This window comes from Anolis sagrei, chromosome 3, assembly GCF_037176765.1.
Source record: "Anolis sagrei isolate rAnoSag1 chromosome 3, rAnoSag1.mat, whole genome shotgun sequence".
NCBI classification, from domain to species: Eukaryota; Metazoa; Chordata; class Lepidosauria; order Squamata; family Dactyloidae; genus Anolis; species Anolis sagrei.
The window spans coordinates 5,023,338-5,049,888 of NC_090023.1; the positions used below are offsets into that span (position 1 = coordinate 5,023,338).

General features: G+C 45.0%; 1 protein-coding gene across 1 annotated transcript; it reads right to left on the reverse strand.

Moving 5' to 3' along the window:
• Positions 1–5,661: 5,661 nt before the first annotated feature.
• On the reverse strand, positions 5,662–25,445 carry KCNE3 (potassium voltage-gated channel subfamily E regulatory subunit 3). Its single transcript, XM_060766986.2, has 2 exons — positions 25,381–25,445; positions 5,662–7,359 (listed from the first exon to the last, which is right to left on the reverse strand). The coding sequence occupies exon 2, from the start codon at positions 7,306–7,308 to the stop codon at positions 7,018–7,020; it is 291 nt and encodes a 96-aa protein (XP_060622969.2). The 5' UTR covers positions 7,309–7,359; positions 25,381–25,445; the 3' UTR covers positions 5,662–7,017.
• Positions 25,446–26,551: the final 1,106 nt, after the last annotated feature.

The window sequence follows — 26,551 nt, forward strand, 5'->3', positions numbered from 1 at the left end:
TATGGTTCTGCGAAGGTGTTTAGAGTGGCTTGTAGGTCTTCTTCTGAATGCACACAACCAACGTTGTCATCAGCATACTGGAGTTCTATAACAGATGTTGTGTTAACCTTGGTTTTGGCTTTCAGTCTGCTGAGGTTGAATAGCTTGCCATCTGTCCGATAGATGATTTCCACTCCGGTGGGAATCTTCACATCAACAAGGTGAAGTATCATAGCGATGAAGATGGAGAATAGAGTTGGGTCAATAACACATCATCCCTGTTTGACACCTGATTCCACCTTAAATGGGTCACTTTGGGAGCCATTGCTGTCCAAGACTGTTGCCATCATGTCATCATGAAGGAGCCACCTTCACAAATTTGTCAGGGCACCCGATTACGAGAATCCTTTTTAAGTAAAGGTGGCAAAAAGTGCTTGCAAAAGGCACCTTCCTACATTAGGATATAATAATGTGCTGAAACAGAGCAACGTATTCATGTGTATATCTATATCTATATCTATATAAATGCTCTGTGCATAATGAGTACCTTAAAAACAACAGAACCAATGAACGAAATCACACCAAATTTGGCAACAAAACATCTCACTACACAAGGAGTGACCATCACTCAAAAATTATGATTTTGTCAATTGGGAGTTGTAGTTGCTGGGATTTATACTTCACCTACAATCAAAGACCATTCTGAACTCCACCAACGATGGAATTGAACCAAACTTGGCACACAGGACTCCCCTGAGTCTACACCATATAATCCAGTTCAAAGCAGATAATCTGGATTTTATATGACAGTATAGAAGGGGCCTCCTTCTCTGGAAGGTTTTAAACAGAGGCTGTCAGGAGAGCTTGCATTGAGTATTTCTGTGTAGTAGGTGGGACTATATGGCCTTTGAGGTTCCCTTTGAACTCTACTGCAATATTGACTGCCTGGGAGTCTGTTGGAGTCTTCTCTGTAAGTTTTTAAGAGGAGGCCCGATGGCCATCTGTTGGGAGGGCTTGGATGGTGTCCTCCTGCCCGGTAGAAGGGAATTGGACTGGATGGCCTTTGGGAGACCCTTCCAACTCTAGAATTCTATGGCACCATCTACACTGCCATATAACATCCAAATTATCTGTTTTGAACTGAATTATATGGCAGTGTAGACTCATATAATCCAGTTCAGAGCAGATAATGTGAATCATCTGATTTGATAATCTGGATTACATGGCAATGTAGAAGGGCCCTGAGTTAACATTTCTTGAGTCGAAAACATTAGGGGCACGTCTACACTGTGGAATTAATGCAGTTTGACAACACTGTGGAATCAAATAATGATAGATCTGGACCAAACTTGGCACGAATACTCAATATGCTCAGATGTGACCACTGGTGGTGTTTGGGGAAAATAGATCTTGACATTTGGGAGTTGTAGTTGCTGAGATTTATAGTTCACCTACAATCAAAGAGCAATCTGAACTCCACCAATGATGGAATTGAACCAAACTTGGCACACAGAACTCCCATGACCAACAGAAAATACTGGAAAGGTTTGGTGGGCATTGACCTTGAGTTTTGGAGTTGTAGTTCACCTCCATCCAGAGAACACTGTGGAATCAAACAATGATAGATCTGGACCAAACTTGGCACGGATACTCAATATGCTCAGATGTGACCACTGGTGGTGTTTGGGGAAAATAGATCTTGACATTTGGGAGTTGTAGTTGCTGAGATTTATAGTTCACCTACAATCAAAGAGCAATCTGAACTCCACCAAAGATGGAATTGAACCAAACTTGGCACACAAGACTCCCATGACCAAGAGAAAATACTGGAAGGGTTTGGTGGGCTGGGCACTGACCTTGAGTTTTGGAGTTGTAGTTCACCTCCATCCAGAGAGCACTGTGGAATCAAATAATGATAGATCTGGGCCAAACTTGGCACGGATACTCAATATGCTCAGATGTGACCACTGGTGGTGTTTGGGGAAAATAGATGTTGACATTTGGGAGTTGTAGTTGCTGGGATTTATAGTTCACCTACAATATCAAAGAGCATTCTGAACTCCACCAAAGATGGAATTGAACCAAACTTGGCACACAGGGCTCCCGTGACCAACAGAAAATACTGGAAGGGTTTGGTGGGCATTGACCTTGAGTTTGGGAGTTGTAGTTCACCTACATCCAGAGAGCACTGATGCATCTGGGCCAAACTTGGCACAAATACTCAATATGCCCAAATGTGGGCACTGGTGGGGTTTGGGGAAGATAGACCTTGACATTTGGGAGCTGTAATTGCTGGGATTTATAGTTCAGCTATCATCAAAGAGTATTCTGAACTCCACCAATGATAGAATTGGGCCAAACTTCCCCAGGTTGAGAAACACTGATTTAGTGTGAGACCAGAATTCATAGACTGGAAAGTCTAAATACCTTGTAGAACTTCAAAATTCCAGGATTTTTTAAAAGAAAGAATCAAAAATAGCTTTAACTGTCTGTCCCAGTAAATACTCTATTGTAATTCATGCAATAACTTCACAGTGGTCTTCAAATTGGTGGCTTTTTCAGACTTAGTGGAGTCATTGTATATACATTTGTTGTGTCTTTCCTGCCACCTTGTGTTCAGAATGGTGAATTGCATAGTTTGATTTATCAATAAAAGAAAAAAAAATCCAGGATTTCATTGCATTAAATTATGGCAGTTAAAGTGGAATCAAACTGGATTAATTCCACAGTGTAGATGCACCCTAGGACAGCATTGCATGCCACCTCCAGCAGATAGCAAAATAGCTGGATTCAGAAAAGCCAAAACCGAACAATAATAATATAAGATAATAATAATGACAATAACAATATCATCAGACTCTTTTTAGAAATGAGTGGTAGGCAACACATACTATGGATTTAGCTCCTTGGAATACCATCTAAGTCCCATATCCTCATGAAAGGTGTTTCCAGATGTCAAGTGGATGTACACAAATGTAGATAATAGAATCATAGAGTCCTTGGTGGGATGGGCATCCCAAGCCCCCTTCCCTCTCTCCTGAGGAATCTGTACAAGGACCAAGGAGCAACAGTCAGAACTGACCACGGAACAACAGACTGGTTCAAGATTGGGAAAGGCGTCCGGCAAGGCTGCATCCTCTCACCCAACCTTTTTAACGTGTATGCAGAACACATCATGCGAGGATGTGCAGGGCTTGACGAATGCAAAGCTGGGGTGAAAATGGCTGGAAGAAACATCAACAACCTCAGATATGCAGATGACACCACTCTGATGGCTGAAAGCGAGGAGGAGCTGAGGAGCCTTCTCATCAAGGTGAAAGAAGAAAGCGCAAAAGCCGGGTTGCAGCTGAACGTCAAAAAAACCAAGATTATGGCAACAAGAATGATTGACAACTGGAAAATAGAGGGAGAAACCGTGGAGGCCGTGACAGACTTTGTATTTCTAGGCGCAAAGATGAGTGCAGATGCAGATTGTGGCCAGGAAATCAGGAGACGCTTCCTTCTTGGGAGGAGAGCAATGTCCAGTCTCGATCAAAGAGTAAAGAGTAGAGACATCAGACTGGCAACAAAGATCCATTGCCTAGTCCAAGCCATGGTCTTCCCTGTAGTCACCTACGGATGTGAGAGCTGGACCTTAGGGAAGGCTGAGCGAAGGAAGAGAGATGCTTTTGAGCTGTGGTGTTGGAGGAAAGTGCTGAGAGTGCCTTGGACTGCGAGAAGATCCAACCAGTCCATCCTCCAGGAAAGAAAGCCCGGCTGCTGACTGGAGGGAAGGAGACTAGAGACAAAGTGGAAGTCCTTTGGCCACATCATGAGGAGACAGAAAAGTCTGGAGAAGAGAATGATGCTGGGGAAAGTGGAAGGCAAAAGGAAGAGGGGCCGACCAAAGGCAAGATGGATGGATGGCATCCTTGAAGTGACTGGACCGACCTTGAAGGAGCTGGGGGTGGTGACGGCCGACAGGGAGCTCTGGCGTGGGCTGGTCTGTGAGGTCACGAAGAGTCGGAGACGACTGAACGAATGAACAACAACAACAAGAATCATAGAGTTGTAAGAGACCTCTTGGGCCATCCAGTCCAACCCCATTCTGCCAAAATACAGGAATATTGCATTCAAAGTACCCCTGACAGATGGCCATCCTGCCTCTGTTTAAAAGCTTCCAAAGAAGGAGCCTCCACCACACTCCGGGGCAGAGAGTTCCACTGCTGGGCGAGACTTTATTTTGGGAAATTAGGGGAAAATCTTTCTTGGTGCTTGCTGTCTCGCCACGTGTTCCGGAACCTCCTTTTAGATCTGAGTGGTCTCTGCTTAAGCAGGTTCTCCCAAATTTGTGTTTGACATCACCCTCGGGGAAATAGAGCAGAATATTTAAAAACTGTTATTATTGTTGCTGTTGTTGTTGTTGCTGTTTTTGTTTTTGCAGCTCAGTGTAGATAGGGCCAGTTAACTAGTCCCCATGAGGATTAGCCAAATAAACGTAGCTTCTAGTTACTTGAGATTCCCTATTAAAATGGGCCTAACTAGTACTATCCCCCATACTGTATCACACCACAAACTCTGCACGGACTTGATATTCATATTTAAAAGCAAGTTCAGACCAATAAAGACAAACTTAACATAACACAGTTTTGGTACAAAAACAGCATTGTTGTTTTATTTTAATTTTTATTTTAAAGTATTATTTTTTTTGAATTTTTGTCCAGTTGCTTGAGTTCCAGTTCATTTCTAAGGAATGAAATGATTGGATACAGTGTTTATCCCATCTTTTTAACAATCTGTTTTGCACTTCTGTGTCTCAAATATCGACATATCTACTGATCCATAACACTATGTCACAAAATAGGAGCCTCCAGTGGTGCAATGGGTTAAAAACCCTTGTGCCGGCAGGACTGCTGGCCAAAAGGTCAGTGGTGCTAATTTTGGGAACTGGGGTGAGCTCCGATCTGTCAGCTCCAGATTCTTATGTGGGAACATAAGAGAAGCCTCCTACATGATGGCAACACACTCAGGTGTTCCCTGGGCAACATCCTTTCAGATGGCCAATTCTCTCACACCAGAAGCGACTGTTGGGGTTCAGCCTCCGTGTGAACCTGAACCTGATTCTCTGATTGTATTTCCTGATGCTACTGAACAGGCTACTGAACATGTAGTTTTCCCTGATGGTATTGAAAATGTTGATTCTGAAGTCAGTAGCTTGGAAAGTGAAACTACACATCCTGATGAGAATGTTTCAGAACCAAGCGGTGATAGCTCTCCAGAGGAGCCAACACCTGCCTTCTTTAATGAGGATAGAAAAGGACAAATTTGGAAAAACAGGAGTGGATCGCAGAGTCTGCGAAGGTCAAGCAGATTAAGGGAAAAGGAGGCACAGGCTTCAAAGCCTGGAGGCGTGTCAAGAAACAGTTTCTTCAGTTTTAAGTGCCTCTTCCCAGGCTGTCTCGTTAGATCAGGCATCATTTAGACTGAGGCATTACCTTGGCAGATTTCCCATTTCCCGTGGCCTGCATCCCAAGAGGTTTCTAGTGCTCCAAGTACGGTTAGTGAAATGCTAACAGGTTCCAGGTTTTTACAGTGTTGCTTTTGGAATTTTGATCTAGTTCATAGATATTCCTGATTGCTGAATTTTACTGTGGCTTTTTGACTTTGCATGTTCCTCTATTTTGTAACCATCATCATCAATAAAAAGGGATTGTTTTTTCCCACAGCCAAGTGTGGTGGATTGTTATCTTATGGTCTCGTTTCCTGATCTGGGTCACAACAGCGACTTGCAGTTTCTCAAGGGGCTCCTGACATGACAAAAATAAATCTGTTCCTGCCTTGAAAGTATTTGCTGTTCAACTGTGTGGTACTTACTTTAAAGGTACTACTCCTACTCCAGAAACTTCATTTTTGTGCCACAAATTAGGTTGAATTGGTTAAGACTCTGTGAGATATTGAGAAACTACTATAGCAGGATTATGTCAGTCCTGCAAAAGCAAAGTTTGGGCAGTTTAATAAACTTTTCCCATGTTTTTATGATAGAACTGATGAGGAGATATTGGAAAAATAGATATTGATTTATGTATAAATTGTATGTACTTTACAAGCACTGTGATGTATAGAAAAATCAAGTTCTCTCTGTATAGAAAGAATGCTAACGGACAAGCAAGCTGCTGTCCAGGCACAGCAAGAGGGGGGCTGAAGAGGGGGGCATGTTATCTATACATTCCAGGAGAGAGATAAGCCCGTCCTAGGAGCAACAGGCTGGTACAACTAGGCTCTAAAAGGAGCCCCCCTCTCCCTCCTGACAGGTCAAAGTTAGGCCCCTTGATTGATGGATGTAAGCTGCTGCTAGAAAGAAATACATAGAGACATGCCTTTTGCATGTTGGAAGGTAGAACTTGATATTTGTATGATGCTAAGATGACACAGTGGATGATGTCAATGTATGTAGATGCATGTTCTTTGTTTGCTTGCATTTGGAGACTATAAAAGCCACAGTCAATGCCTATATCGTTGCTCTGGTGCTTTTGGACAGAACTCCTCACCAGAGTCCCAGCTGGAAATAAAATCCGTGCTTTTGAGACCTCCGGACCTCTCTTTGTCTCTTTTCCTGAAACCTCCTCCCTGCCATTTCAGAACCAATTAGGAAATGTGTTGATGAAGGCTTTCATGGCTGGAATCACTGGGTTGCTGTGAGTTTTCTGGGCAGTATGGCCATATTCCAGTAGCATTTTCTCCTGATGTTCTCTTCTAACACACTTCTCAATCTCAGAGGATGCCTGCCATAGATGTGGGCAAAACGCCAGGAGACAATGCTTCTAGAACATGGCCATACAGCCCAAAAAACTCACAGCAACCCAATTAGGAAATGACACTTATGACCCAGTCATGTTACATAGTGTAACCTTTCGCACACTTTGCATTTGGCTTTGAAAAGAAGTCTTCTTGCACCCATCGGAGGTGCAAGGTGCAAATGCTTCTTTGGTTCCTAAAGAGTCATTGTGGAAGGATGCTACAAAGGCAACATCCTCAGCAGCGCATCTAATGTTCCCATGATCATATCATGGAGACTCGGTTCTTGATGTAAACATGGTAGGGGTCGTTCTGCTTGTCCACCTCCTTCCCGGACTGCGTGTATCCCAGGATCAAGCTCCCCACAGTCACCGCAAAGAGGACCATGACAAAGAGGATGTACATGTACGCGTAGGTCTCCTTCTCCTCTGCTGTTTCTTCCTCCACGTGATTCATGCCTTGGGCACACGCCTCCTGATGGTGCAGCGTCTGGTTTAAGACTCTCAGCATCGCATTGAGTTTGTGGAGCCAACTCTCGGACACATTGCCCATCATCCTGGCCTGCTTTTCTCCCTCCCTTGGGTATCAAGGGGGGAAACGTTGCTCCTGGGAAGGTCAAAAAATGGAGAGGATGTCATATCACACAAGCAAGAGACCCCCAAAGGCCATCCAGTCCAACCCCCTTCTGCAAGGCAGGAAGATATGAGGGTTGAATGAAAAGTAATGCCTCCACCTTTGAAACTCCTCAACAGATGGCAGTACTGGTATGCGGCAAGTACTGGTATACGACAGGTACTGGCTTGTTCAGTAGACTCTCCTCTACAGTTCCATTTTGGCAGGAAGGCTTAGCATTGAACGGTTGTGTTGTTAAATTGTGAAGTATGGAACCCTGCACCAACTGTTGGTCAATGCGACTTAAGCAACATCTTTAAACTTACTCGCCCAGTGACGTGTCAGGATTATTAAGTTATGCATGTGTGTTTTTCAATGTGTTTCCATGTAATTCAAGATGGATTAAGATGTATTTCAAGATGGATTCTATTCTGCTCTTTTGTGTATTAAGAAAACATAGTGCTGCGGCAGAGAAAATGTAACCTTGACAGAAATGAGATAACGTGTTCCCTGGCTGGGAAAAAGAGGGAGGATCCGGTCTCAGCCAGAAGTCAGATAAGCAGATGTTCAGAAAGTGTTGTGTTGTGCTTTGTAGTTCCTGTCTGATGCTTGCTGTGAATTGACGTATATAGATGTACTTAGTAAACTTAGTTTTCTGTTGTAACTAAAAGCTTGCAGAGTCCTGATTCCTGAAAACAGTGTCTGCTGATCTAGCAATCCTTCCGTTGGCAAATGTCAATATTCTGACATGACGCACAATACTCACATCAACACAATCACCATAAACACTTGCATTCTCTGAGGAATTTCCTTTGGGTGACACCTTCTGTTGTCAAGAATTCAATGACTGCCTAAGTCACATTGACTGACAGTCTGTGCAGGGTTCCATACTTCACATGCTAACAACACAACCGTTCAATGCTAAGGCTTCCCACCAAAATGGAACTGTAGATGAGAGTCTACTGAACAAGCCAGTACCTTCCGCATACCAGTACTGCCATCTGTTGAGGAGTTACGAAGGTGGAGGCATTACTTTTCATTCAACCCTCGTACAATCCCAGCCCTACCGACGGATGGCCATCCACCCTCTGCTTAAAAACCTCCAAAGATGGAGAGTCCAAAAGATACCCTGGAAGAAGTGGGTGAGACTGGATGTCCTTTCAGGTTTCCTTCCAACTCTCATGGAACATGTTACGAAGGTGGAGGCATTACTTTTCATTCAACCCTCGTACAATCCCAGCCCTCCCGACGGATGGCCATCCACCCTCTGCTTAAAAACCTCCAAAGATGGAGAGTCCAAAAGATACCCTGGAAGAAGTGGGTGAGACTGGATGTCCTTTCAGGTTTCCTTCCAACTCTCATGGAACATGTTACGAAGGTGGAGGCATTACTTTTCATTCAACCCTCGTACAATCCCAGCCCTCCCGACGGATGGCCATCCACCCTCTGCTTAAAAACCTCCAAAGATGGAGAGTCCAAAAGATACCCTGGAAGAAGTGGGTGAGACTGGATGTCCTTTCAGGTTTCCTTCCAACTCTCATGGAACATGTTACGAAGGTGGAGGCATTACTTTTCATTCAACCCTCGTACAATCCCAGCCCTCCCGACGGATGGCCATCCACCCTCTGCTTAAAAACCTCCAAAGATGGAGAGTCCAAAAGATACCCTGGAAGAAGTGGGTCAGACTGGATGTCCTTTCAGGTTTCCTTCCAACTCTCATGGAACATGTTACGAAGGTGGAGGCATTACTTTTCATTCAACCCTCGTACAATCCAAGCCCTCCTGTCAAAATGGAACTGTACAGGAGAGTCTAATGTATTGGTTTTTCTTTCTTAGCACACTGGCTGATCCACTTACTAATGTATTTGAATTGCGATATTTTCTGCGTTTGGCAGAAGTGTATCTCGAGTGAGAACGTTGGCTTGACGTTTGCTTGGGCTTGAAAAGCAGCGGATCTGTTTACTAACACACCCTGTTTGTAAAGCTTTTAGAGGAAAAACTGTAACACAATCGCACACATACACAAATATATACATAGGAATGCACACCCTTAAATACATAGGTGCATCTACACTGTAGAATTAGCACAGTTTGGAACCACTTTCACTGCCATGGAATCCTGGGAGTCGTAGCTTCACAAGTCTGCTGAAAAGGGCTGGTGCCTTACCAAACTACGATTCCCATGATCTCATTGAGCCTTGCAGTTAAAGTGGTGCGAAACTGCATTAATTCTGCCATGTAGATGCACTCTCAGTGACCTGCATCTGTAACCAACTTGTAAATACTACAGAGCCATTTCTTCTCTCTGCCAACACAGAAAAAAAACCACATTTATTTGCAATTCTTCGTGGCTTCCTTCCAGCTGGTTTTGCAACTAAGAAAGAGAGAGAAAACTCGCCCCGGTTCTCTTTTGTTTTTTGGATTCACCCATGAGAAGACGGGAAACTCCCAAAGAGAGAGAAATCTTAATATGACCTGATGAAACGAAGAATGCGATGCCACCAAATCGTGCAAAACCAGGCACAGAAACCCAAGAGAAAAGGTGTAGCTTGTGCAAAATGGCTGCGATACTCCGTTGTGGTTTGGGGAAAGTCATACTACTAATCCCAGGATCCCATAGCTGGGATCCCAGGAGCTGTCTTCATAGACTTGTCAGCAGCCTATGACACTGTGAACCACCGCCTCCTCCTGAGAAAAATGTATAGTATCACAAAGGACGACCACCTCACCTGCCTCATAGGAAACCTGCTACAAAACAGGAGCTTTTTTGTTGAGTTCCAGGGACAGAGAAGCAGATGGCGGAAACAGAAGAACGGCCTGCCTCAGGGGAGTGTGCTTGCTCCATCCATGTTTAACATCTACACAAATGACCAGCCACGGCCAGAAGGGACAGAGAGTTTCATCTATGCTGATGATCGTGCCATCACCGCTCAAGCAGGGAGCTTTGAGACGGTAGAACAGAAGATCTCCGAAGCTCTAGGTGCTCTTACTGCCTCTTACAGGGAAAACCAGCTGATCCCTAATCCATCTAAAAAACAGACATATGCTTTTCACCTTAAGAACAGACAAGCATCCCGAGCTCTGAGGATTATTACCTGGGAAGGAATCCCACTGGAGCATTGCAGCACACCCAAATACCTGGGAGTCACTCTGGACCATGCTCTGACCTACAAGAAGCACTGCCTGAACATCAAGCAAAAAGTGGGCGCTAGAAACAATATCATACGAAAGCTGACTGGCACAACCTGGGGATCACAACCAGATACAGTGAAGACATCTGCCCTTGCACTGTGCTACTCTGCTGCTGAGTACGCATGCCCAGTGTAGAACACATCTCACCACACTAAACAGTGGATGTGGCTCTGAATGAGACATTCCGCATTATCATAGGGTGTCTGCGCCCTACACCACTGGAGAAATTACACTGCTTAGCCGGTATTGCACCACCTGACATCCGCCGGGAAGTAGCAGCCGATAATGAAAGGACCAAGGCAGAGACATCTCCGGCCCACCCCCTGTTTGGGCATCAGCCAGCACGTCAACAACTTAAATCAAGAAATAGTTTTCTGAGATCTACAGAGACACTCACTGGAACACCTCAGCAAGCGAGAGTCCAAAAGTGGCAGGCTCAAACCCAGAACCTCAATCAATGGCTGATACCAAATGAGAGACTGGGCGACTTGGAAGGCGCTGAACAGGCTGCGCTCTGGCACCACGAGATGCAGAGCCAACCTCAAGAAATGGGGCCACAAAGTGGAATCCTCGATATGTGAGTGTGGAGGAGAACAAACTACAGATCCCCTATTACAATGCAACCTGAGCCCTGCCACATGCACAATGGAGGACCTTCTTGCGGCAACACCAGAGGCACTCCAAGGGGCCAGATACTGGTCAAAGGACATTTAATGGAATACCAAGTCTGCAAATTTTGTGTTTTGTTTGTTTGTTTGTTTGTTTGTCTGTTTTTTAATGCAATACAACTGCTTTGGTTCGCTCCTGACATGATAAATAAAAACAGTGAGGTCAAATTGCATGGGTTCTTCAGTAAGGATGCACCCAAGGAGAGGTCAAAAATGGAGTGGGATTGCTCCCCACACACATTAGCAAACCTTGGGGATAAAATATGTTGTTTTTTTTTCCTGATCTCAACCATTGTCCATCCCTTCTATATCAGAACCAGTGTGATGGATGCAGTAGAAGGTAATGCAGCTTTAAAAGCCCATGCAATTATATCCTGTGTCTGTAGAAATATTGTGTCCAGTTCAAGGAAAACCCTTGTGGAGAGAAAAAGCTGGGTATAAACAACAACAACAACAACAATAACCCCCTATGCAATGCCAGAAATACAGCTTAATTGTGTAAAATTAGAAAATGTTGACCCTTTCCGCTCCCTTGGCAGCCACCTCTCCACAAAAGTCAACATTGACACTGAAATGCAACACTACCTGAGCTCTGCAAGTGCAGCTTTTTTCCAAATGAAGCAGAGAGTGTTTGAGGACCAGGACATCCGTAGGGAGACCAAGGTGCTTGTCTATAAAGCTATTCCCCTCCCAATCCTGCTATACACCTGTGAAACGTGAACTGTCTACACACATCAAATGCAACTCCTGGAACGATTCCATCAGCGCTGCCTCCGAAAAATCCTGCAAATCTCTTGGGAAGACAAGCAGACAAATGTCAGCGTGCTGGAAGAAGCAAAGACCACCAGCACTGAAGCGATGGTCCTCTGCCATCAACCCCACTGGATCAGCCATGTTGTCTGAATGCCCAAAGATCACCGTCTCCCAAAGCAGTTACTCTACTCCCAACTCAAGAACAGGAATTGTAATGTCAGCATGCTGAAAGAAGCAAAGACCACCAGCACTGAAGCAATGGTCCTCCGCCATCAACCCCGCTGGATCGGCCATGTTGTCCGAATGCCCAAAGATCACCGTCTCCCAAAGCGGTTACTCTACTCCCAACTCAAGAACGGGAATTGTAATGTTTGTGGACAGGAAAAGAGATGTAAAGATAGACATAAAGTCAACCTTAAGTGTTCTAACTGGAGTTCAGCTGTGACCAGCAGTGCTGCAGAATTCGAAGAGGCACGAATGGAGGGCAAAAGGGAGAAATGTGTCAAGAGGAAGGCATGTCCAGCCAGACAAATAACAATCAGGGACAGCTAATCGCCTCTCAACAAAGGATTCCCCCAGGCAGTAAGAAGCTAGACTTTGAAAACTGCTAGGCCATTCAATGCTAATCAAGGTGACCAATTGCAATATTCACACCTGCTTCAAACATAAGACTTCTTTCTCCCACCCTGGACATTATTCCACAGATATATAAACCCCACTTTCCTAGTTTCCAACAGACCTCACAACCTCTGAGGTTGCCTACCATTGATGCCACTAGGACCACGGATAAGAAGGTCCATGCCCGGTGAGCTTCTGCTAAACCAGATCAGCCAGGACAGAGAGCAAAGCGTGTCGTGTTGAAGGCAAGCTACAGAGGTTTATTACAGTTTGGCCAAAAGGGATGCAAGCACCACATTACCATTCAAACTAAATAAACATAACTCCATGGAAAAATATGTCATTTTATACACATCTTGAAAGGGCACACTTTTGTTGCTGAAGGCTTATGGCCGGAATCATTGGGTTGTTGTGTGTTTTCCGAGCTGTATGGCCATGTTCTAGAAGCATTATTTCCTGACGTTTCACCCACATCTGTGGCAGATATCCTCAGAGGTTATTTATTTGTCGTGTCAGGGCGACCAGTCAATTATATTACATTTCTAACAGAACAAAGGAAACAAACAGACAAAATACAAAATACAAAATTTGTGAGTTTGGTAGTTGATTAAATGTCCTTTGACCAGTAGCTGGCCACTTGGAGTGCTTCTGGTGTGGCTGCAAGAAAGATCCGTCATTATGGTCCACATGTGTATAATGGTCCACCAAGTGTTGTCCTCAGAGGTTGTGACCTCATAGATATAGGTGAAATGTCAGGAGAGTATGCTTTTGGAACATGGCCATGCAGCCTGGAAAACTCACAGCAACCATCCATGGTTCCTTCACACTGTCGCAGCTCAGATTAGAGTCATTTTGCTCCAAACACCAAACTACACAAAGGCTGAAGGTTTTGTAGTTTATTGAAGAAAGGAAAAGTCTTAAATGCAAAAGTAAGTTCCAAACGCTCAATAGCACACAGCATGAAGCATAAGCCAAAGAATATCGATCAAACAAGATTCCATGACAGCAAGACAGAGTCCCAGGAAGCCAAGAACACTGTTGCAACCCAGAGCAGGAAACGAGGCCCTAAGATAACTATCCACCACACTTGACTGTGAAAAAACAATCCTTTTTTATTGAAGAAAAAAGGTTACAAAATAAAGGAAAAATGCAAAGTCAAAAACCACAGCAAAATCAGCAAACATGAATTTCCATGAACAAGATCAAAACCCAAAGCCACACTGTAAAATACTGAAACCTGTTAGCAATCCACTAACCGTACTTGGTGTCCTAGAAATCTTTCAAGACGATGGCCAGGGAAACCGGGAGAACTGCCAAGGTCTTCATCAATCTAAAACGATGCCTGAACTGAGAAAGTCAGCCCGGCAGAAGGCACTTAAAGCCGAGGAATTGGTTTCGTGAAACGCCTCCCTGCTTTGAAGCCGTTGTTTGTATTTCTTTTAATCTGGAAGACCTTCGCAAGCTGAGTGATTTACTTCTGTCTTGCCAGATCTGGCCCCTTCTGTTCTCATTAAGTTTCCCAGGTGCAGAAGGGAGTGAAAGGTCATGGCTTCCCTCTGAAACATTCTCATGAACACTGGTACTTTCATTTTCCAAATCTACAGAAGTTTCTTCCTCACTAATTTCAGGAGCATTGACATCAGGAAGTACATTTTCATTAGCATCAGTAAATATATTTTCATTAGCATCAGGAGGTACAAACAGAAAATCAGGTTCAAACTCAGGCTGAACCCCAACAAACACTGCCCAAAAGCCAAGGCAATCCAAAGAAATTACCAGGTTGTTCGCAGAAGTTGCACTGACAAAGATTGGCCTTCAAACACCCCGTTAACTATACTTTCCCAGCATGAATGCATTCTGTTGACCCCTAACCTCCCTCTTGTTAGCAAACCTTGCACTGCGGCGAACTTTGAATTGTAAGCGATCCTCCCTATCTAGATCTCCATAGCTCTCAAGGTCGGATAGCTCGTTAGGCGCCTGAGAATCGTCAGGCTGGGAGGCATCCTCCTCCATCTGCACTTGGCTAGTTTCACTAACATCAGAAACATCTCCTGAAACATTCCTTGCCCTGGGAAACTGAACCTCCTCAGATTCTTCCTCAAAAACAACAGGAACATCTTCATGAATCTGAATCCCATCATCATTTTCCTGAGGCTCCAGCTGAGCCACAACACACATTGAAGCGGTGTCAAGCTGCATGTAGACGCAACCTATGACTCTGGAGAAAAGGACTGGATTCCTCGCTCAGCCATTGCAATGCATTCGGTGACCTTGAGCAAGTCACACTATCTCACATCAGAAGGCGATGGTGCCAAATCTCAGCATGGGAGTATTGCCAAGACATGCCTAATACGAGAGGTTTGCCGTAAATCAGAGTTAGCGTCAAGGCAAAAAGAACAACATTAACAAATCCCGGTGAGTCATGTTTTAGTGTGCCATAATCGCATTTTAAGACCCAGGATGGATGCTGTACATCAGAACCCATTCATCACGGCTCCACCGCCCTGTTTGCACAAAGGTTTTCAAGGGCTTTGCAAACATGGTTGAAAAAAAAGCTGCATTGCTCTCTCTTGGGAACACAGAGACAAGCAACATTGCCTCGGATCCAATGCCAAAGCAGAGAAAACATGCCTGAGATTTCAAACTACAATGGCTTCAAACTACAAGAGAGGAGATTCCATCTGAACACGAGGAAGAACTTCCTGACTCTGAGAGCCGTTCAGCAGTGGAACTGTCTGCCCCAGAGTGTGGTGGAGGCTCCTTCTTTGGAAGCTTTGAAACAGAGGCTGGATGGCCATCTGTCGGGTGCTTTGAATGCAATATTCCTGCTTCTTGGCAGAATGGGGTTGGACTGGATGATAGCCCAGGAGGTCTCTTCCACTTCTTTGATTCTATGATTCTATGACACGACAAATAAATAAATAAATACTGCTTTTCTCACCCCTGCGGGAACTCAAAGCAGTGTACAACAAGTAATGTCGAAATTCAATGCCAACATACATTCAATCCAAAGCATAATATCTAAAACGACAACATAGAACTCTAAAACCATTAAACTACAAGATATTAATGGAAAAACCATAGCAAAATGTGCTGCTGCGGGATGTTTTTGCACTTCAATAAACTTTTCCCATGTTTTGTCGAAGGCTTTCACGGCCGGAATCACTGGGTTGTTGTAGGTTTTTCCGGGCTATATGGCCATGTTCTGGAGGCAATTTTTCTCCTGACGTTTCGCCTGCATCTATGGCAAGCATCCTCAGAGGTAGTGAGGTCTGTTGGAAGTAGGAAAAATGGGTTTTCCCATGTTGTTATGATAGAACCAATTAGGAAATGACATTGGTAACCCAGGGACAAAAATCATGTTATATAGTGTTATTAGTGTTGTCAAAACAGTATTTCCCGATCTGGGGGTCAGATCCCCTGGGGAAATTGCGAGGGGTCGCCAAAGACCATCAGAAAACATTTCTGATGATCTTAGGAACACAGTGCTCCCCAGAGGTAGGTGAACTACATCTCCCCTAAATCACTATCAATTCCTCCCAAACCCCTCCAGTATTCTCTGTTGGTCGTGAGGGTTCTGTGTGGGAAGTTTGACCCAATTCTATCGTTGGTGGGGTTCAGAATGTTCTTTGATTATAGGTGAACTATAAATCCCAGCAACAACCCCCATTACCACCAGAGTGGGCCACAGCAACAGGTGGCAGGGGATGATTATAGAATCATAGAATCATAGAATCAAAGAGTTGGAAGAGACCTCATGGGCCATCCAGTCCAACCCCCTGCCAAGAAGCAGGAATATTGCATTCAAATCACCCCTGACAGATGGCCATCCAGCCTCTGTTTAAAAGCTTCCAAAGAAGGAGCCTCCAACACACTTCCTCTGGGGCAGAGAGTTCCACTGCTGAACGGCTCTCACAGTCAGGAAGTTCTTCCTCATGTTCAGATGGAATCTCCTCTCTTGTAGTTGGAAGCCATTGTTCCATTGCGTCCTAGTCTCCAGGGAAGCAGAAAACAGGCTTCCTCCCTCCTCCCTGTGGCTTACTCTCACATATTTATACATGGTTCTCATCATATCTCCTCTCAGCCTTCTCTTCGTCAGACTAAACATGCCCAGCTCCTTAAGCCGCTCCTCATAGGGCTTGTTCTCCAGACCCTTGATCATTTAGTCGCCCTCCTCTGGACACATTCCAGCTTGTTAATATCTCTCTTGAATTGTGGTGCCCAGAATTGGACACAATATTCCAGGTGTGGTCTAACCAAAGCGGAATAGAGCATGGGGAGCATGACTTCCCTAGATCTAGACACTAGGCTCCTCTTGATGCAGGCCAAAATCCCATTGGCTTCTTTTGCCGCCACATCACATTCCTGGCTCATGTTTAAGTTGTTGTCCACGAGGACTCCAAGATCTTTTTCACACGTACATAACCACTGTGTTAAAAGATGGGCTGGACAGTGCTGTTGTTAGGAATGGTGGGAGTTGCAGTCCAAAACAGTTTGCCCAGGCCTGCAAGTGTATCCGGATGTATTGTGTGTCGGAATGAAGAGGGTTTGCCCTGCTCCTTCCTCTCCTCCTCCTCCTCCTCTGGCTCTCCTGGCAGGTGCCCTCGTGAAACCAGAGACCTTTGTTTGCGCAAATCGGGGAAAGTACACTCAGGCCTGGCGAGCCTTGAAATATGCCGTTAATTCCCTTGAGTCAATAAGCGAGATAAGGGCTCTGCAGGAGGAAACAGGCCGCCGGTCTCAGGTTCCAAACGTGGGAATGGCTCTTGGAAGGGATGGTAGGTGGAGAACCCCAAGGGCCATCCAGTCCAACCCCATTCTCCTATGTAGCAATGCACAATGCAAGCCCTCTCAACAGATGGCCATACAGCCTCTGCTTGGAAAACTCCACGGATGGAGACGCCACTGGACTCTCAGGAGCAGCAGATTCCAATGCTGGAACCGGTGTTTGGCCGCTGTAACGGACTGGATGAGGGACAACAGATTGAAACTTAATCTAGACAAGACAGAGGTATTCCTGGTCAGTCGAAAGGCCGAACAGGGCATAGGGTTACAGCCTGTGCTTGACGGGGTTGCACTCCCCCTGAAGACGCAGGTTCGCAGCCTGGAAATGATCCTGGACTCATCGCTGAGCCTGGAACCCCAGGTTTCAGCGGTGGTCAGGGGAACCTCTTTCTCCCTTGCACAAACAACAAGAGAGGAGATTCCATCTGAACATGAGGAAGAACTTCCTGACTGTGAGAGCCGTTCAGCAGTGGAACTCTCTGCCCTGGAGTGTGGTGGAGGCTCCTTCTTTGGAAGCTTTTAAACGGGCTGGGTGGCCATCTGTCAGGGGTGATTTGAATGCAATATTCCTGCTTCTTGGCAGAATGGGGTTGGACTGGATGGCCCAGGAGGTCTCTTCCAACTCTTTGATTCTAGGATTCTATGATTCCATGAACGGCTTAAGGAGCTGGGCATGTTTAGCCTGAAGAAGAGAAGGCTGAGAGGAGACATGATAGCCATGTATAAATATGTGAGAGGAAGCCACAGGGAGGAGGAGGGAGCAAGCTTCCTTTCTGCTTCCCTGGAGACTAGGATGCAATGGAACAATGGCTTCAAACTACAAGAGAGGAGATTCCATCTGAACATGAGGAAGAACTTCTTGACTGTGAGAGCCGTTCAGCAGTGGAACTCTCTGCCCCGGAGTGTGGTGGAGGCTCCTTCTTTGGAGGCTTTTAAACAGAGGCTGGATGGCCATCTGTCAGGGGTGATCTGGATGCAATATTCCTGCTTCTTGGCAGAATGGGGTTGGACTGGATGGCCCACCAGGTCGCTGTTCAGCAGTGGAACTCTCTGCTCCGGAGAGTGGTGGAGACTCCTTCTTTGGAAGCTTTTAAACATAGGCTGGATGGCCATCTGTCAGGGGTGCTTTGAATGCAATATTCCTGCTTCTTGGCAGAATGGGGTTGGACTGGATGGCCCACCAGGTCGCTGTTCAGCAGTGGAACTCTCTGCTCCGGAGAGTGGTGGAGACTCCTTCTTTGGAAGCTTTGAAACAGAGGCTGGATGGCCATCTGTCAGGGGTGCTTTGAATGCAATATTCCTGCTTCTTGGCAGAATGGGGTTGGACTGGATGGCCCAGGAGGTCTCTTCCAACTCTTTCATTCTAGGATTCCATAAGTGGCATTTCATTGAGTTTCCTCCAAATTCTGCAGGAAGAAGGAAATGCCAGTTTTGGCCCCGGAAACATGTCGGAGTGCCAGGAATTATTGGCCAGAGTTCATTTTTTAATTATTATCAGGGTTCCTTTCTCCTGTTTCTTTGGAACCGAACAATAGAGGCATTCACTGAACACAAAAGGTGGCAAACTGCAAAGCTGGCAAAGGCAGGAGATCGAAACAGGTGGGTGGGTTTGCTGGAAATGCCAAAAACATGTCAACCTCTTGGGCAGAGCTTTTGAAAAATGGACTTTTTAAGGCTCCGTCTTCCAAAACAATGCCAGAATCGTAATTTCCCTTTAGGGCTATAACTCCCACAATCTGCCCCGGAGTGTGGTGGAGGCTCCTTCTTTGGAAGCTTTGAAACAGAGGCTGGATGGCCATCTGTCAGGGGTGATTTGAATGCAATATTCCTGCTTCTTGGCAGAATGGGGTTGGACTGGATGGCCCAGGAGGTCTCTTCCAACTCTTGGATTCTAGGATTCTATGATTCGAATCCCCAAGCCTCCTACTACGCTATGTAACTAACATGACTTTTGTTCCTGGGTTATAAATATCATTTCCTAATTGGTTCTATCATAAAAATATGGGAAAAGTTTATTAAACTGGGTTGTTGTAGATTTTTTCAGGCTATGTGACCATGGTCTAGAGGCATTCTCTCCTGACGTTTCGCCTGCATCTATGGCAAGCATCCTCAGAGGTAGCGAGGTTTGTTGGAACTAGGAAAAAGGGTTTATATATCTGTGGAAGGACCAGGGTGGGACAAAGGACTCTTGTCTGCTGGAGCTAGGTGTGAATGTTTCAACTGACCACCTTATTTATTTATTTGTTTATTATTTATTATGTATTTACTTTATTTGTATACCGCTCTTCTCAGCCCTTAGGCGACTCAGAGCGGTTTGCAACAATTTAGGTATACGCAATATAAAACCGTTAAGCATTTAAAAGCAATAGCATCACAAATCATTAAACATCAATATCAATACATCACTACATCAGTATAACAAATCCATCAGATCTCGTCAATGAAGTCAGAATCCAAACTCGTTATCCGATATTCCGTGTTCCGATAGTCAGTCAATCAATCACACTGCTTGTGCAGCCGGCGGGATCGAGAGCAGGGCCTCCCCAGACGATCTTAACGTCCTAACAGGTTCATAGGAGGAGACGCGTTCAGACAGGTAACTTGGGCCAGAACCGTTTAGGGCTTTAAAGGCTAAAGCCAGCACTTTGAATTGTGCCCGGTAGCAAATTGGCAGCCAGTGTAGCTGGCGCAGCAGTGGAGTGATGTGTTCCCTGAGTGCCGCTCCTGTTAGCATCCTAGCTGCCGATCATTGGACCATTTGAAGCTTCCGAGCAGTCTTCAAAGGCAACCCCACGTAGAGAGCGTTGCAGTAGTCTAAACGGGATGTGACTAGAGCATGGACTACCGTGGCCAAGTTAGGCTTCTAGTTGATTAGCATATAATGGCTTGACAGTGCCATATAGAAACCCTTTGTCCCACCCTGGTCATTCCACAGATATATAGGTGAACTACAACTCCCAAACTCAAGGTCAATACCCACCAAACCTCTCCAGTATTTTCTGTTGGTCATGGGAGTTCTGTGTGCCAAGTTTGGTTCTATTGATGAAGTTCAGAATGCTCTTTGATTGCAGGTGAACTATCAATCCCAGCAACTACAACTCCCAAATGTCAATATCTATTTTCCCCAAACAACATCAGTGGTCACATCTGAGCATATTGAGTATTCGTGCCAGGTTTTGGTCCAGATCTATCATTGCCTAGGTCCACAGAGTTCTCTTGAATGTAGGTGAACTACAACTCCAAAACTCAAGGTCAATGTCCACCAAACCCTTCCAGTATTTTCTGTTGATTGTGGGAGTTCTGTGTGCCAAGTTTGGTTCTATTGATGAAGTTCAGAATGCTCTTTGATTGCAGGTGAACTATCAATCCCAGCAACTACAACTCCCAAATGTCAATATCTATTTTCCCCAAACACCATCAGTGGTCGCATCTGAGCATATTGAGTATTCGTGCCAAGTTTTGGTCCAGATCTATCATTGCCTAGGTCCACAGTGCTCTCTTGGATGTAGGTGAACTACAACTCCCAAACTCAAGGTCAATGCCCAACAAACCTTTTCTGTTGGTTGTGGGAGTTCTGTGTGCCAAGTTTGGTTCTATTGATGAAGTTCACAGAATCATAGAATCCTAGAGTTGGAAGAGACCTCCTGGGCCATCCAGTCCAACCCCATTCTGCCAAGAAGCAGGAACATTGCATTCAAATCACCCCTGACAGATGGCCATCCAGCCTCTGTTTAAAAGCTTCCAAAGAAGGAGCCTCCACCACACTCTGGGGCAGAGAGTTCCACTGCTGAACGGCTCTCACAGTCAGAATGCTCTTTGATTGCAGGTGAACTATCAATCCCAGCAACTACAACTCCCAAATGACAAAATCAATCCCCCCAACCCCACCAGTATTCAAATTTGGACGTATTGGGTATTGTGCCAAATTTGGTCCAGTGAATGAAAATATATTTTGCATATCAGATATTTACATGACGATTCATAACAGGAGCAAAATTGCAATTATGAAGTAGGAATGAAAATAATGTGATGGTTGGGGGTCACCACAACTTAAGGAACTGTATTAAGGGTTGTGGCATTAGGAAGGTTGTGAACCACTGTCATTGAGTCTCATCCAATTCAACATAGTTTGCGGCACTGACAACGAAGTTCATGAAAGAGAACAACTCCTTTCAAAGTAAGTACGGCACAATTACACGGGAAATAACACTTTCAAAACAGGAACAATAATTATTTCAGAAGCAATTGGGAAAGAATGCCTGATGGAGAGGGTCCACACCCATTGCCCATGTGCTTGTGTTGAGTGTGCATTGCTCCACAAATGCAGGGAACAAAACCAACCTCTGTCCATGGCATTCATTGGCCTTGCAAAGGCATTCGACACAGCGAATCGCAGCGCTCTGTGGACCATCCTCCAAAAAATCGGGTGCCCAAGCAAATTTGTGAACATCCTCCATGATGACATGATGGCAACAGTCTTGGACAGCAATGGCTCTCAAAGTGACCCATTTAAGGTGGAATCGGGTGTCAAACAGGGATATGTTCTTGCCCCAACTCTATTCTCCACCTTCATCGCTATGATACTTCACCTTGCTGACGGGAAGCTTCCCACTGGAGTGAAAATCATGGCAAGCTATTCAACCTCAGCAGACTGAAAGCCAAAACCAAGGTTATAACAACATCTGTTATAGAATTCCAGTATGCTGATGACAATGTTGTCTGTGTGCATTCAGAAGAATATCTACAAGCCACTCTAAACACCTTCGCAGAAGCATACGAGAAGCTCGGCCTGTCACTGAACATCGAGAAAACCAAAGTGCTGTTCCAGCAGACACCAGGCAATCCCTCTCCAATGCCAAAAATACATCTTAATGGTGTAACATTAGAAAATGTTGACCATTTCCGCTACCTTGGCAGCCACCTCTCCACAAATGTCAACATCGACACCGAAATACAACACCGCCTGAGCTCTGTGAGTGCATCATTTTCCCGAATGAAGCAGAGAGTGTTTGAGGACTGGGACATCCGCAGGGAGACCAAGGTGCTTGTTTATAAAGCTATTGTCCTCCCAACCCTGCTCTATGCCTGTGAAACGTGGACTGTCTACAGACGTCAACATTGAAACTGAAATACACCACCACCTGAGCTCTGAGAGTGAAGCATTTTTCCAAATGAAGCAGAGAGTGTTTGAGGACCGGGACATCTGTAGGGATACCAAGGTTTATAAAGCTATTGTCCTCCCAACCCTGCTATATGCCTGCAAAACGTGGACTGTCTACAGACATCAAAACTGAGGCTGAAATACAACACCACCTGAGCTCTGCAAGCGCAGCATTTTTCTGAATGAAGCAGAGAGTGTTTGAGGACCGGGACATCTGTAGGGAAACCAAGGTGTATATAAAACTATTGTTCTCCCAACTCTACTGTATGCCTGTGAAACGTGGACTGTCTACAGATGCAACTCCTGGAACGATTCCGTCAGCACTGCCTCTGGAAAATCCTGCAAATCTCTTGGGAAGGCAGGCGGACAAACGTCAGCGTGCTGGAAGAATCAAAGACCACCAGCATTGAAGCGATGGTCTTCCGCCATCAACTCCGCTGGACCAGCCACGTTGTCCGGATGCCCGACCACCGTCTCCCAAAGCAGTTGCTCTACTCCGAACTCAAGAACGGAAAACGGAATGTTGGAGGATTGGAAAAGAGATTGAAAGGTGGGCTCAGAGCAAACCTTAAAATCTCTGGCATAGACACTGAGAACTGGGAAGCCCTGACCTGTGAGCACTCCAGTTGGAGGTCAGCTGTGACCAGCAGTGCTGCAGAATTTGAAGAGGCATGAATGGAGGGTGAATTAGAGAAGCGTGCCAAGAAGAAGGCACATCAAGTCGACCCCAACCGAGACCACCTTCCATCTGGAAACTGATGCCCTCACTGCGGGAGAAGATGCGGGTCAAGAATAGGACTCCACAGCCACCTACGGACTCACAAGAATTCTGATCTTGGAAGACTATCCTACTCAGCCAACGAGGGATTGCCTAACAACAACAAGCTGCATGAATGCACACGCAGCACAACAAGAAACAAAGACACACACAAAGCCCATCTGAGACTTGACTCACAGGACTTAGAATCAACAAACCGAGAGTTTGAAAACAATCCGTGCACAGATCCAGAGCGCAATTAAATCCAAAACAAACACTCCTAACCAATCCCATTAAAAGGCAGCGACTTATCATATTTTAAAATAATCTTTTAATGGGTTTACACATTCTTATCGCTTCCTCTTATTTGTGTTGGTTAGTTAACGGCCGTGCTGCGTGGATGAATGGGGCCCCTTGCACGTGGATCCGTGTGCACCTTTGCTTGTGAAAACTGTGTTGCACACTTGGCTCACGCTCGTGCCACAAAGCTGCTCGACACAAGGGTTGTGTGGCACGGTACTTGTGCAAAGATTTACAACCTGGACATTTTCACACTTCAGAGTTGTTGTGACTTTTCCGGGCTGTATGGCCATGTTCCAGAAGCATTATCTCCTGACGTTACACCCACATCTATGGCAGTCATCTTCAGAGGTTGTAAAGTCTGTTGGAAACTAGGCAAGTAGGGTTGGCTACTCTTGATCTCATCCTAACAAATGCGGAGGACCTGATCGATGCGGTTGAAGTGGTAGGATCCTTAGGGGCAAGTGACCATGTGCTCCTGCAATTTGAGGTACAAAGGAAGGCCGAAACTAAGACAAGTCAAACCCGCATTTTGGACTTTAGGAGAGCTGATTTCCAAAAAATGAAGGAAACGCTGAGCAGCACAGATACTAAAAGACAAGGGAGCTACGGATGGATGGGAATTTCTCAAGAGTGAAATACTAAAGGTGCATTTGCAAACTGTGCCAACAAAGAGAAAAAATAGGACAAGTGCAAAGAAGCCAGAATGGATGTCCAAAGAACTTCTAACTGTGCTAAAACACAAAAGAGACATGCACAAGAAGTGGAGAAAGGGAGAAATCACCAAAGAAGAATTCAAACAAAACACCTGTAGGGAAAAGGTCCGCAAGGCTAAAGCACAAAACGAGCTCAGGCTTGCGAGGGACATTAAAAACAATAAAAAGGGCTTCTTTTCGTATGTCAGTAGAAAAAGGAAAAACAAGGAGCCGATAGGACCTCTTCGAGGAGAAGATGGGGCAACGCTGACAGGGGATAGGGAAAAGGCAGAACTACTCAATGCCTTCTTTGCCTCGGTCTTCTCACAAAAAGAAAATCATCTTCAACCTCAGCAAGATGGAGTGGATGAGGGATTGGAGGACATCCAACCCCAAATTGGGAAAGAAGTCGTCCAGGAATACCTGGCCGCTCTCAATGAGTTCAAGTCCCCTTTCAGGGCCAGATCAACTACACCCCAGAGTACTGAGGGAACTAGCGGAAGTCATTTCGGAACCATTGGCAATTATCTTTGAGAGTTCTTGGATTTAAAAGGGACCCCCAGAGGCCATGCAGTCCAACCCAGTTCTGCCAGGCAGGAAGACACAATCGAATCCCTCCCGACAGATGTCCATCCAGCCTTTGCTTTAGAAACCTCAAGAAAAGGAGACTCTGACGCTCAATAATAGTGTCTTTTGCCATAAAGGAGCTCTCCAAGGTCTTATTAGGGAGCAAAGCTTCGAAACCTGGAAGAACAGCTTTAAAATTCGGACTAAAACCCAGACAGAATGCATTGAAATGAAATCACCAGCCTATATTGCAAATATGCTTTGCTGGGTGTCCTCTACACTATAGAAGTGGTGCAGTTTGATCCCGCTTTAACTGTTAAGGAATCCTGTAGGTTTCCATAACACAAGAGGCGTTGTGCTGATTCAGCAACCCGTGCCCGACTTTGGACGCATTTGGAGGCGCGGGCAAAGGATGGCTTTCCCAAGGAGCGCGTTCACACGTGCGCCCACACACGGGTCCTGAGACGCGTGTCAGGGGGCCCTCTTGGGCAGAGTCTCCCTCCCTCTCTGCTTACTCACCTCTCTCTTCCCCGGCGGAGCTTCTCCTTCGCAGCTGGCAGCGTCCTGCCCAAAGCCAACCCGCCTCTGGACCTCCTTCTCCTCCTTCCCTCCTTCTTTTCCTCCTTCCTTCTTTCCTTCCTTCCTTCCCTCCCTCTTTTCACGCCTTTTTCCTGCCGGACCCAGACCCAGAAGGGAAGGGAAGAGTACCTATGAGTCACCCCCAACCCTTAAGGAACTCCTTTCCCTGGCAAAGGAGCTTCTTTCGGGGGCTCTACTTTGCAGGAAAAACTTTGGAAAACTTTTTTTGGGGAGGGAATGAGCAGGACCCCTACCTCTTCAAGCCCCATAAATTCCCTCAGGAAGAGTAACTTCCTCATATTCTGCACTCTTCTCTGCTTTATTTGGGAAACTTTTTTGGGGGGTGGGGGGTGGGGGGGTGGGAATGAGCAGGACTCCTACCTTTTCAAGCCCCATAAATTCCCTCAGGAATAGTAACTTCCTCATATTCTGCACTCTTCTCTGCTTTATTCCTGGAACAACTTGCTCATTTGGAGACAGATAGAAATACAGATATGCATTTTGTGATTTTATATTGTTGTGAGCCCTTCCCAGTCCCTGCAGGGAGAGGGAGAGGAATATAAATAAAGCTATTCCTATTATTATTATTATTATTATTATCATTAATAATAATAATAATAGAGATAGATAGATATGAGATGCACACACACACAGGAGATAGATATGAGAGAAAAATATATATGAGATAGACAGATAGATATGACAGAAATATATATATATATTTATGAGATAGATAGATATGATATACATATATATATATATATATATATGAGATAGATAGATAGGAGAGAAATATATATATCTATATGAGATAGAGAGATAGATATGAGATATATATATATATATATATGAGATAGATAGATAGATAGATAGATAGATAGGAGAGAAATATATATGAGATAGACAGATAGATATGACAGAAATATATATATATTTATGAGATAGATATGATATATACATACATATATATATATATATATATGAGATAGATGGATAGATATGAGATATATATATATATATATATATATATGAGATAGATAGATAGATAGAAGAGAAATATATATGAGATAGACAGATAGATATGACAGAAATATATATATTTATGAGATAG